This window comes from Pyrgilauda ruficollis, unplaced genomic scaffold (genome assembly GCF_017590135.1).
Source record: "Pyrgilauda ruficollis isolate IOZ18807 unplaced genomic scaffold, ASM1759013v1 scaffold20, whole genome shotgun sequence".
NCBI classification, from domain to species: Eukaryota; Metazoa; Chordata; class Aves; order Passeriformes; family Passeridae; genus Pyrgilauda; species Pyrgilauda ruficollis.
In genome coordinates this window covers 9,529,060-9,542,476 of record NW_024519207.1, presented here as the reverse complement: position 1 = coordinate 9,542,476, position 13,417 = coordinate 9,529,060, and the positions used below count along the sequence as shown (strand labels likewise).

The window sequence follows — 13,417 nt, the reverse complement described above, 5'->3', positions numbered from 1 at the left end:
TTATGCAATATTTATATTTCCCATTTCTTACAAATACAGTTGTATGTTGGTGACCAGGAACTTCTTTTGTTTGTAGATTCAGGTATGTTAGCAGCATGCTGAGAATCTAAAATGCAGACTGCTTTTCAATATCTAAATTGGATTATTTGTGAGATGCTGATGAATTGTCTACTTTTAGCGATAAATCCTCATTAAGTTCGAAAACCTTGGTTTTTACACATGTGCTTCTTTTAGCTTGGTTGTTTGCTATCTGCAGAGATGGAAATTGCACTCTTGCTCCACAGAGGAGTGGCAAGCAGGTAACTGAGATATCAAATTATCTCTCTCAATGCTCCACATTCCAACAATCACAGAATCATCAATACTCGAGGATACCTTCAAGATCATGTAGTTCTACTGTCAACATAGCACAACCATAATCACGCCTGAACTATATCAAGTGCCACATCCAGATGCCTCATGAACACTTTCAGAGATGATTACTCCATCATGCTCCCAGGCAACTCATTCCAATGCCTAACCACTCTGCCAGTAATTTTTTTTTTTCCTGATGTCCAATGTGAGCCTCCCCGGGTGCAACTTAGGGCCATTTCCTCTCATCCTTTCACTTGAGATGGTGGAAGAGGCCACCATCTTTCAGGTAGTGGCCTCTTTCTGGTATTTGTACAGAGCAGTGGGATCCCCCTTGAGCCTCTTCTACTCCAACACAAACATCCCCAGCTCCTTCAGCTGCTCCTCATGGGACTTGCTTTCTAGACCCTTCTTTTCACCAGCTGTGCCCTTCTCTGGACACACTCCAGCACCTCAATGCCTTTTTTGTAGTGAGGGGCCCAAAACTGAACACAGGATTTGAAGTGAAGCCTCACCAGAGCGTCACCAGCAGGATGGTCACTGCCCTCGTCCTGCTGGCCACACTATTTCTGATACAGGATGCCATTGGCCTTCTTGGCCACCTGGGCACATGCTGGCTCATGTTCGCCACTGTCAACCAGCACCTCCAGGTCCTTTTCTGCTCGGCCATGTTCCGGCCATTTTGACCCCAGCCTGTAGCTCTGCAAGGGGTTTTGTGTGACCCAGATTCAGCCTGAACTTCAGGCTGCTGTCCTCAGCCCATTGATCCAGCCTGTCCAAATTCCTCTGCAGAGCCTTCCTGCCCTCCAACAGATCAGCACTTGTCACCCAGTGTGGTGTCATCTGCACACTAACTGAGAGAGCACTTAACCCCTTAGTCCAGATCACTGATGAAGACTGGACTGGCCCCGATACTGAGCCTTGGGGAACCCCACTTGTGACCAGCTACCAGCTTGATGTAGCACCATTCACTACCACTCCCTGGATTCAGCTATCCAAACAGTTTTTTACCCAGCAAAGAATGCACCTGTCCAAGCCATGAGCAGCCAGTTTCTCCATGAGAATGCGGTGGGAAATGGTGTGAAATGCCTTAGTGAAGTCTAGGGAGGCACCATCCACAGCCTTTCTCTTATCCACTGAGTAGGTCAAATGGTCACAGAAGGAGATCAGGTTGGTCAAGCAGGACCTGTCTTTCCCAAACCCATGCTGGCTGGGCCTGATGTCCTGATTGTCCTGTACATTCTGTGTACTGACACTCAGGATTATCTGTTCCAAGACTTCCCCTGGTACCTAGGTTAGTTTGACAGGCCTGTGGTTCCTTGGATCATCTTTCCCATTCTTCCTTTAGGTGGGCCTTATATTTGCTAATTTCCAGTCAACTGGAAGTTTTTCAGATAATCAGGACTGCTGGTAAATGTTTGAAAGTGGATTGGTGAGCTCTTTTACCAGCTCCCTCATTATTCCCTGGTACATGCTGTCCAGGCCCGTGGACTTGTGGATGTTCAACTTCCATAGCAGATCACTAGTCATTTCCTTCTGGATTATGGGGGCTTCACTTGGCTTCCCATCCCTAACTTTCATCTCGGGGAGTTGGGTTTCCTGAGCAAAAGGAATGGTATTAAATTTTGGTATTAAAGAGTGAGGTGAAGAAGTCATTAAATACCTCAGCCTTTTTGTCATCCTACACTACCATCTGCAAGCAGCAAAGGATGGAGACTCTCCATAGTTGTACTTTGCTGGCAATGTATTCATTGAAACTTTTGTTATCTGTTACAACAGTGACCAGGTTCCAGTGTGGCTTTGACTCTTCTACTTTTTCTTCTTACATAACATGGCAACACCCTTGTAGTCACCCCAGGTTTTCTGACCCTCCTTCCAGAAGTGATACTCCTCTCCCTCTCCTCGTTTCTTTTTCTCTCCCCTGACCCCTGAGTTTCAGCCTAAAGTTCTCTGTTTAGCCAGGCTGGTCTTTTTCTCCACTGGATTTTTTTATGGCATATGGGGACAGCCTGCTTCTGTATCTTTAAAATTTTCCTTGTTAAAGTATGTTCAGCCTTCCAGGACTTCTTTACCCTTCAGAACTGATTCCCAAAGGACTTTGTCAGTCCATGTCCTAAAAAGGCCAAAATCTGCCCGCCAGAAGCCCAGAGTAGCAGTTCTGCTGGTGCCCATCCTTACTTTATTCAGATTTGAGAACTTTATCAATTTTGTGCTTCCTGTGCCCAAAATGGCCACCATGCACATTATATCACCCACTAGTCCTTCTCTGCTCACAAAGAACAGATGTATTGAGACAGCCCCCTTGGTAGGTTGGGAGAGGATTCACCTGGCATCCCAAGCAGGGACCTACCTCCAATTCTCCCTGTCTCTTAGGTCCCGTCCTGTCTGTTGGGGATAAGGATCTTCCACTTCCTGAGATGCAATTTGCTGGCATGTCTGCCTCAGCATTGGCAGAGAGAGAGAGAAAGACTCAGAAAGGTTAACTAAGCCTCCATATTAACAGAATTTTATTAAAAGGCATCTTATGTAGACAAAAAAGAAAAGCATACTAAAATTCCTTACAGCATCAAATTATACTGATTTTATAGCAACTGCTTTAAAGATTAGAAAGGCTGTATAATTTTCAGTATATAGAGAAATAAGATTCAGAGTGAAATATTGTCTACACATTTAGGATGTGATTGTGCGCAGGTCTAAATTCTATAAATTTAAGACTGGTAAAATAATCTCTGAGATTGAGTTTATTAGGAATAAGAAGTCACTTTATCAAAGGGATTCTTCTGTGTATCTTGGTTTATGCAAGTCTTGCTCTTCTTAAAAGCTCTACTGCTAGCAGTGGAATTTCTCACATACTAAGAAGTTAATCTTGTAGAGCAATTTGACTGTCAAAGAAAGAATATACTTTTTTAATCTTCTGGAGCTTCAAGGAGGAAAAATATGTTAAGAGGTCTTTGACTTAGAGTCATTGGAAGTAACTTCTTTGATCTTTTGAGAAGTATTTCTGCTGGTAAGTGGGTTGCTTTAAGTTCTGAAGATACTGAAATTGTTGCAACCCAATTCATCATGTTGGTTCCCTATCCAGTAGGAATAATAATTATTTCAAGTGAAGACACAGGATTTGTTCCACTTTCTATTCTACTTTTGTTCCTTGCTATATTGTTAATGTTCCCCTAAGCTTTTGTTGTCTGTCAGCATCAGGGTTTTACAGCAGACTTTCATGACTGAGCTCTTGGCTTCTGTGACTAAAATGACTGGCAAAATGTCTGGGAGACTGAGTTATTCTGTAGTGCTTGAGCAGAATTTTTTTCAGATGTGAAAATGTGTTTACTGATTAAATAAATAGCAGACAGTCAAAAACGTGAACTTGAATATAAAGGGTGGCAGTACTTTTTGTCCTAGATATCTATAAGGCAGAGAGAGAAGAATACCTGGAAAAAGAGCAAAAGCTGTAAGCAATACTCTTGGCTTTATGCTTTCACTCAGGAAAGGAATATCTTATACCTGCATATATTTCCTATCAGAACTCTGCTAAAAGACGGTGCTTAGTGATCACCATCAGTGTCTTAATCGTCCATATATATACAAATATATATTTATATATAATGTGAATGTGTGTTTCTCTTCATGAGAATGCGAGTGAAAGCAAGAAGGTTATTCAGTACTTCTAGTAACATGTTTTAGGTTAAATGATAATAATTCTGTAATGCTCTGTCTTCATAATGAGGTATCAGAAGTTGTGTCCTCAGAAAGACAACCTTATGGGGAAGATACCTGTGTCAGGGGCTGAAGGCCTGACGTATTTGGTCACGTCAACAAGATAATGTAGAAGAAGAACTTATTGTTAGTTGGTAGGACTAACCTTCAGAAATGAAACTATGTATCATTGGAATTCATCCTGTGAAAGGGGAGTGATAAAGTTGTTGTTGGCATGGAGGTGTGGTCATGTGCCCTTGTGATCTCATCTCATGCGCTGGCCGCATGTGAGATGATGTTGAAACTGGCCACTCCTGAGGGGAGATAAAAGGGTGAAGGAGAGAGGATGACATGATGCACACTGTTTTCATCAGGGGACGCCCTGAAGGTGCGCTGCCCTCCTGCCCCTCCCACTCAGGAGGCGTGTTCTGTCTCCTTCTCCTGCTGCGCAGCTTCTCCAACATCCAGGGGTTGGTATGTATTTATTGCTAACATGACTAATAAAATTGACTTGCTTTGCTATTCTGACTGTGTCTTGAATTTTTTTGTGCACAGGCATTCTCCTGAACCCGTAACAATATTTTCCTGCATCTTTCTTGCCTCCCCCTTTCATTCCTTCTCCTCCAGACCGATTACAGTAGCCTTTTGAGAATTTTAATGATTTTGAATAACCTTTGAATACCCTTGAAACCAACATGATCCTTTTTCTTGGAGCCAGCATGTTATTGCATAGGTTCAGGTCTTGTTTAACATCAGATTCTTAATTAAGAATGCCACCCATACATTTGGCCAAAAGCTGGATAGTGTGGAGTGGAGGAGTGTGTGGGACTGTATGGGCCAGTGTCTAGGGCAGTGGTCTGTGTTTGCACTTTACCCCTAGCAAGTGCATAATCCAGAAAAATTAGTAAAAGTTTTGGCCTTGGAAAAGGTGTTCTGCCACCCTGGCAACCCAGGAGGACCCAAACCCCTGCAATGTGTTGGGGCCTGGCGCAGGCCTGCTGAGCCATGCCCAGCACTGCCCAGTGCCCTCAGGAGGGAAAGAAGGTCTCGGAGTCTGACAGTGAGACACCAGGCCCCGCAGCTGCTCTAGTCACCGTGACAGACACTGTGGTTAGTTCAAGCCTGATGACAAACAGTGCCACTGAAGCAGAGAAACAACATGTGCTGGTGTCACTTGCCCCTGTACACAAGCAGAAGAAATGTATATGAAAGTAACCCTTCAAAATTTAGCAAAAGCAGTCAAGGAGAAAAAGGAGGGTGGAGAGGATGAAGAAGCAGGGCCGTCACAAGGGCCATTTTCAGTGCTGTTACTAAGGCCATCACTTACAGTGATAGTGAATGTGTTTTTTTACATAAATGTGCTGGATTTCATTTTTGAGGAATTTCTTAATACAGCAATAGGTGATTTGATGTGTTAATTAAGGGAGATATGAGGGAGGCAGGATGGCAGTGAAGTAACACCTTTCATTCCTGCATGCATAGCAGCTCTGTTAGTAGGTGATGTCTTGATAAGCTGTAGTGCCAAAAATTATTGTAGCAGTAATTAATCCATTGATTCCTTCATTATCAAATGTGTAAGTTCAATATATGCTATTTTCTTATGTAGAATGGTATAAGAAGTCATCACTAAGATCAAAATCAGAGCACAAAAAATTTACTTTCTAGGGACCTGATTAGAAAGTGTGATGAGCCAGAAAGTTTGTATTGTGGATCTCTGTGTAACTTTGATTTTTCAGGGCCATGGTGTGGGCATAAAATCACTTTCTTATTTCATGGGCTCTCAGTGGAATAATAGTCAGCCTATGAAATAAGCCAATAAAACCTTGCCATTCATCCTTGATGGTTGCTTGATTTTGGCTCATACAGATATTTTTCTTACTGTCCTAGAGCACTGTTCCTGTATGCATTTATATGTATCCATTGATAAAATAAATACCAAAAAATAGAAAAGATGCAAGGTCAAACCTACTTTAAACTCTAGTGAAACTGTATCAAAGCTAAGCTTAGCTATAGCCTGTTGGTTAGCGTGATTTAAAATGTTTTGGTGTAACATGGAAGATTATTGAACTTTTTTTTTGCTGTTTCCTCCTCTATGCACTTGGATTGCCAGCAGCATCAGTGGTAGATTTCATTACACCCAAGCAATGAAATTTCTATTCTTTTTGTATAGTGCTTTCTGTGGACCATGAAATTATTTGCCTGTATGGAATACTGAGAAGTATTAACTTTTCTGAAGCACTATCAATGTATAATTCAAAAGGGAAGTATATGTAGAATATCCACACTCTACTGCTGTGCAAATCTTGTTGTGAATTCCCTTTTATTAATGTATGGGAGCCTTCCTTTTAGACTGCATTGTTTTAAATTATTTAAAGCAATTAGTTTGACACGTTTAAATGTGTTTATAATCCTATTAACTCAATTTGTCTTAAATGTTCTGTCTGATCAAATATATTCCAAGATGTGCTTTCCTCCTCTAGGATGAGTGGTATAGGATTTGGTGAATATCGGGAATGTGAATGTTACAGTGTAATGTATGAGGATGCAAAACATCTACTATATATTCAAGAGAAGCTTAAAACCTGAACATAAACTAAAAACTAAAACTTTTCAAGGAGGAATAGGCCCTTCTCCCTGAATAGGGCCTGTCTGTTTTTAGAGACTTCTGGGACTGAATGCAGTTCTGCCCGGCCAGAACTTCTGTTGTTGCTGCTGTGTGGAGCAGGAGAAGGAAGAGGAGACACTTGGGGAGCACAGGCTATAAAGAAGGGACTGAGAGTTTTCAGGAGATACTGGAAAAGAAATTTAGGGCACAGCTGTCTTAAACCTAATTTGTTGTCTGTTCACTGATTCATGGGCTGAAATCCATTATTTCAGCCAAAGTGTCTTCCCTCTACACCTGTTTCAAGTCTGTATGTGAACCATCTGCAAATACAATGGCTTGTGGTTATGCACTTTATAGTGAAGATATGGGGGCATAGAGAAGCTACTGGCTAACTCATTTTTTGAAGCAGGCATGTTGCCTTTCATCAGTACTCTGTGAAAGACATTGCTTGAAAAGAAAAGTCTCATATAATAGGATTTTTTACAATTCCAATCTAGTCACTTCAGTTTGAAGTCTGGCTTCATCCCCCCATGCTTACCATAGACTTCAGGTTTTAAAAGCAGGAAGGGAAATTGCTTTCCAGTCAAGATGTAAGATCATTTTTGCTACTGATGACTACTACTTCATTTCTAGTAATGTTATCCTCCCTTTTCCTTTTGTTGCATTCTTTGTCTTCCTGGGTCTTGCCTATGTAATTATTCCTGTAGAGTATGCTCTTCCTCATTGCCTGCTGGTCTGATGTGACACAGAGGGGCCCCATCATCCATGCTGAGCTCTTTTATGTGTATGCTATATTAATTTTCTGCTTTTGCATGTTCTACAACCATCTGTGAATAGCTTACAATCTATTTCTATGTTCCAAAAACTGTTTCTTTTCAATTTTGAACTGGAAGAATTAAAGTCTTTATATTTTTCCTCTAAACCTCTCTTCATGGGTGTCTGATAGTCAATTCTTGTTCTGACTAGAGTGGAACACTTGTACCCAGTTTTTGCTACTGATTTTCTTTGCTCTCTCTGATCTTAATTCCACAGATGCTATAATAATTTTACTTGTCATTTAGTTTGGTAACTGATGTACTTGTCTCAAGATACTTATCTTACAGATATATTGAAGCCTCAGAATATTTTTGCATAGCATTCCAAGATAGAAGCCTGTTGATATGGTTGAAATCTTGTCCAAAATCTCTTATGCATCAAATGTTTCCTTAACTTACTTTTGTGTTGACAAGTGTGATGTTGCTGTTTGTATCTGTTCAAAAGGGTGTTACAAAGATGATGATGTAGCACACCTCATTATGTTGTTGTGAATAGTCTCAGTTCAGCCCAAGAAAGAACAGAGATAATTTCTCCAAGGCTGAGCCTGGGAATCTTAGAGGAAAGAATTAAAACAATTATTCTCTCTCTTTCTGTAACTGTTGTTTATAGGTATGGTTCTCCAGAGTGTACTATTCATAGTTCACCAATAGTGTGAGATGTTTCTACTTTGAGACCAATCAAATGTCACCTTAGTAAGTCACATCATAAAAGACCTGCTGCTTTCATTAAACACTTTTACCTTCTAAAACACTTGAAGACTATGGTCTTCTTTCTGTCCCTGACTCTGCAGCATCATTACGTGTCCGATGCTTTTGCCTTCTGTTGGTTCTTGCCCATGTACCTTAAAACACACAAGCTCTAGCATGGAAAATGGGTAAAGTTTCACTTAGTAACTCTTGATCAAAAAGTTGGTAATTATCTAATCGGTTAAAAATCACACAACCCAAACCACTTTTCTGAAGAAGGTTTTTGGCTCTTGGAAGGGTTAAAAAAGCCAGAGTGATTGATGTGTGCTGGGGATTAGTCATAAGGATCATTCATGAAATCATAAACGTACTCTACGTAGCTTTAATAGAGGAGTCAGTGGTTTCTCCAAAATGAGTTTCTAAATAATTGGAACAAAGGCACTAAATTTTGTATTACATGATGCAAAAGGAAATAGAAATAGAAAGAAAATAAATAGAAACCTTGTCTTAGTTACGCTAACTTGTCTTTTAATAAAAAGTAGTTTCTTTGCATGTCTGTATATTCTGTAGCTATGTTAGGAGTACAGCTGTTTCTGGGTAACTAAAAACATTTTAAAACTATGCTTTTAGTAAATAAGTCTGCTTTCTCATATTCTACATGTAACGCTTGGAAAGAATTTTTCATAAATTGGTTTTGTAGGTATCTGTTCCTCCAAACTTTCTGTAAAATTCTGATGTTCTGCATGATTTCTTTCTAATGTAATGGGATTCTGGTCGGTTAACTCCAGTGCTAGGCAACTGACCATCATATGTATCTTTAGGAAAAGCCTTTAGAATAAGGCAGTTAAATAACAGGTAAGCTACCGCAGAAAAATAAGGATGTTTAACTTTCAAGAACATCCATGTTAATTAGGGTTATACAGAATGGAAGCAGTATGTGATATGTTGCACCTTTTGTATTTTTAGTTGGATAGATTTGCCAGTATAAGAATTCCAAGAAGTAAAAAAGAAAGACCTCCTCTGCCACATATGAAGCAGTCACATTCCACAGATTGGTCATCCACCCCCATGGACCCAGAGGATTTTGCTACAAAACCACTGTCGGAAAGAGAAATCATAGCACTGTTTGAAAAAATGATGGTAAGAGTCTTACACTTTCTTTTACTTAAAGAATGACAACATGGCTAAGTGATAGGTGGAACAGGTATTCTTCTGTGCATGTATTCTAGTCTTTACCTGAATTACTAATATAATTGTTGTTGTGAGTTGTAATTGTGTATTTATTAGGGTGTTTCTCAGGAAATAAAGTATTGGAATTATTTTTGCAAATTTTTGATGCAAGTGTATTTAAAACAGAAATTAGAAGTGAGATTATGCAACACGTTTTGAGGAGGAACAAGAAATGGGGGATCCTTCTTCCTTTCAAGATGATCTGAGACTTTCACAAAGCGATTTTATGCCTTCAAATGTTACAGCCACATTTAGTTCTTAATTTATATGCCATGTCACTATTGCACAAAAAGAGAGAATTGCCTCCAAAGCAGCATTTGTCTGCAAATTTGCTTCTTTCCTTAGTTGTCATTGTTAGTGCACTACAAACGAGCAGTCACAAAGATCGTGTGGCACTGGTAGCACCTCAGTAGGTTGAGCTTTTTGTTGTGATGATGACATTTTGGGCAATTGAAAACTAAACACGGAATGGCCATAAGAAAAGAGTGACTGAAATCTGAAGAGCACAGGAGAATGATGCCTAGATTATTATTTCTTTCTCTGCCTCTCAGCAAATAACAAGTAACTCTTGAAATACAAAGGGACTACCATGGACTGGCATGTGAAGAAAATGCCATGTGCAATGAGAGAAGTACCTTCGTGGAATTTGTACTTCCTAGTACTCAGTGATGATAGTTTAGTTTTCAAGAAGATTTTGTAGAACTCTTGAGAACTATAACTGAAGGATAACATTCAGGGTTTTCATGGTTAAATTGGTGAGGGAAAGAAATAATTAACTGTTACCAACTTTTGTATTTGTACTTGTGCCAAATGGTTCATTTTTCTCTGATGTCTTGCTTCTCTTTAAAATTTCACTGTAACTGATAATTGCTCAGAAAATGGGAGAGTTCTTTTTAATAAAACTTGAAGGTGTGCATCCTTCCATATACCTCTTGCATTTGGGTTGTATTTCTCTACAATCCTACAGACATTCTGTATGGGGTAGTCTGTGATGTTGTACTGTGCCATAAATAAATGGAAACTATCAATAAATCCTCAGAAACCTACTACTGCATGTCTAGATAAATATAGATGCTTATATCCATGGATCCTTAAATAACTAATTCCAATTTTAAAACTACTTTGCAAAATATGTTAAAGTACTGATGACATCTGGATAATTTGAATGCTTTCCTAGTTTCATTGAATAACAAAGCACTTAAACTTGTATTAAGCTACTTTATCAGTGTTATTTTATCTATAACATGCACTACAGAAAGGATTTTTCAGATTATCCACATTTGAATGAGCTGGAATAAAGCTAGTTTAGTCACAGTAGATTACATAGCTAATTATATATTGTAGCCTCTAGTTTGCTGTTCTGATCAAATTAAGTGATTTGTAGGGGTGGATTGGTGAACAATTTGAACAATTTGTTGTAGCCAGGCTTTTAGAACTAATTTTGTATGGAAAAATAGTGAATGTGTTAGTACTGAAGGAAGAAGTTTTTCAATTCTTAGGGTTTAGTGAATGTCTTACCTTGTACTTGGGGTTTTCCTGGATGCATATGGCTTCCTTCTCCCAGTATTTTATGCAGTGGTGTCTTGTGTGGTTTTCATGGCAAAAATTATGAAAGAGCTCATAAAACCAGATGGTTAAAGATAATAATTAACTACTATTTGCCTTCTTTAATTTCTGTTAGTGCTATTAGGAAAATATCCATGTGAAATGATGTGTTCTTCTTTTCCAAAAAGATATTGCTTACCTGTAGAATATATTTCAATTATTTAAGAAATAAAAGATGGAGATGAAGTATTTTATTAACTAAGCAATATCTGTTGTGCCCATTGTATCGCTCTAGTCTGTACAAATTAATTGTCTCAATGATGTTTTGTTTGTTAAAAACAAGAACAAAGAAATTACTTTTTACTGTACACACAGACAGACTATTTCCCATAAATTAACCTGCTGTTATATCTAGCCTTATGGAATACAGTTTGTGTTGACAGGTTTCTTAATTCTTGGGGCTTTTTTTGTGTTTGGAAGTTAGATACTTTTATTTAAGTTTAGAAGCTACTTTTCAGAAAACATGAAAGAGCAAGTCTGAAAGAAACTAAATAGAAGAATGAACTTTGGAATAGCTACATAATAACTTGAAAAGGATTTTTTTTTTAGTTCAATTTAAGTTCAAAATTAACCCTATACCAACTGAAACCAAGACAGGGGTGAAGCATTTTCTGCAATAACTTCTCAAAGCTTGGATTTATACAAAAGTTGTGTACATTGTTGTAACTGTTTCTAGGAACTCTGCTTCATTCTCTTCTACTCAGCATGAAAGCTATTGAAAGACAAGGAAACTTAAGTTTTGGTGTAGTACAAATTCTAAGAATTGTCTGTGCTGTTTGTCTTTGATTTCTGACTAGGTAAAATATCTTTGATATCAAGATGGTTACTCACTGATTTTGTAGCATTGCTTCTGCCAAAGCTGGTGAGGATTCACCTCATGAGTCTCAGCTGAAAATAACTGCAGTAATTCTTGCTAAGCTTGAGTAATGCACATAGTAAAGCACATGGTGTATGTGCTTTATCTGTGTGTGCCAAAATTATTAATTGTTCCTGAAAACACTTTTTTTTCCCTTTTATTCATTAACTTACACCATGATGAGAAGTGCCATTTCTCACAGATGTGCAACTGTTTACAATGATCAGAGCATTTCTAGGCTGGAGCAGTAGAACTCCCCGTGTCAGAAATGCTAGTGACATCCAGAAGTGTCACTTGTGTGGTTTTCAGTGTAGGTGTCTCTCTGCTCTTTTTGACCTCTGTATTTATGTTGGGGTGAATTAATTATGTGGGGTTTTGGTAACGGTTGAGTGTTTTGATTTAATCCTTAAAAATTTTGGCTTTGCTTACTGCAAAGGTGATTATTAATTTGTGAACTAGTTTCAGCACAAAACACATTCTGCTGCCAAGATGAAGCATTTGGGAATAGAGGAAGAGAATTATGGAATAAATTAAAAATTAAAATTGAAATTAAAAATATGTAAAATACTGGTATGAGTACATTTATAAATGTTTTGGGAAGTATTAAATAGTACTCTTCTGTAGTTTGGTGCATGCGTGTGTGACACTGTAGGTTTTTCCTAAGAAGAGAGTGTACTCAAAATGATTGTGATGCACTTGTTAATCCTAGCATAGTTGACTGTTTTTGTTTTTTTTTCAGTCTGAGTTCAGAGGGAATATGGATAAGGATTTTTATGGTTTTGATTAACATCTTATGAAAAGTTCTTTGTATAATATCTTTAAGTAGTATGAGTTCATATTTTTGTGTCTTTATTTATTTAAGTCAGTCTCTTACATTAAAATCATTCTGTTGATGTATAGCATTTAAGACTGTTTTTTCTTTTTTTTCCTATCTCATTCTAGGAGGATATGAATTTAAATGAAGACAAGAAAATGCCATTGAGAGAAAAGGATTTTAATACCAAAAAAGAAATGGTGATGCAATATATTAGCACTGCTTCCAAGTCTGTAAGTGAATGACTAAAAGCTTACATTGTGTCCTGTTGGTCAGAAAAAGTGATGCGTGCATATAACATTACTTTGACTAACTTCTGTTTCTCATAGTGCTCTTTAAAAATGTTTCTGTCTGTCTTACTATTTTACAAGTTACAGTGGCAGATAATCACTTGTACTTGAAATGCGTCTTCTATACAGAAACCAGCACTTCTTTATGGTAAAGGTATGACTAAGAGTAGAGATGGAAAGATTCTGCAAAAACTTCTTGCAAAAGTTTGGTGTGAACCTTTTTCTTTTCTAGCATTGTTTAAAAAGAATTCCTCAACTGATGAACCTTTTTCATACCTGACTTAAAATAGAGTTCATGTTTGATGCTACGTAATAGCTGATAATGAAAGTGTTGTGCACAAAATCAATTATTGTCCATTTTTTACCTATAAAGATAATGATCGGTTGTTCTAAAGCAGTGCAAGGGGTTGTATGTAAGGGCCAAATTAAGGATTCAGTTGGCATTAGAAAAAGTGCTTAGTTTTTGCAGAG

The 13,417-nt window shown here is 38.3% G+C and overlaps 1 protein-coding gene across 1 annotated transcript in view; it reads left to right on the top strand.

Annotated features, from left to right (window-relative positions):
- DIAPH3 (diaphanous related formin 3) overlaps positions 1-13,417 on the top strand; it is a 203,825-nt gene that overhangs the window by 13,212 nt on the left and 177,196 nt on the right. Inside the window, exons 3-4 of the mRNA XM_041466987.1 lie at positions 9,118-9,291; positions 12,785-12,889. Of these exons, the coding sequence (XP_041322921.1) occupies positions 9,118-9,291; positions 12,785-12,889 (279 nt within the window). The remainder of the gene's footprint in view (positions 1-9,117; positions 9,292-12,784; positions 12,890-13,417) is intronic.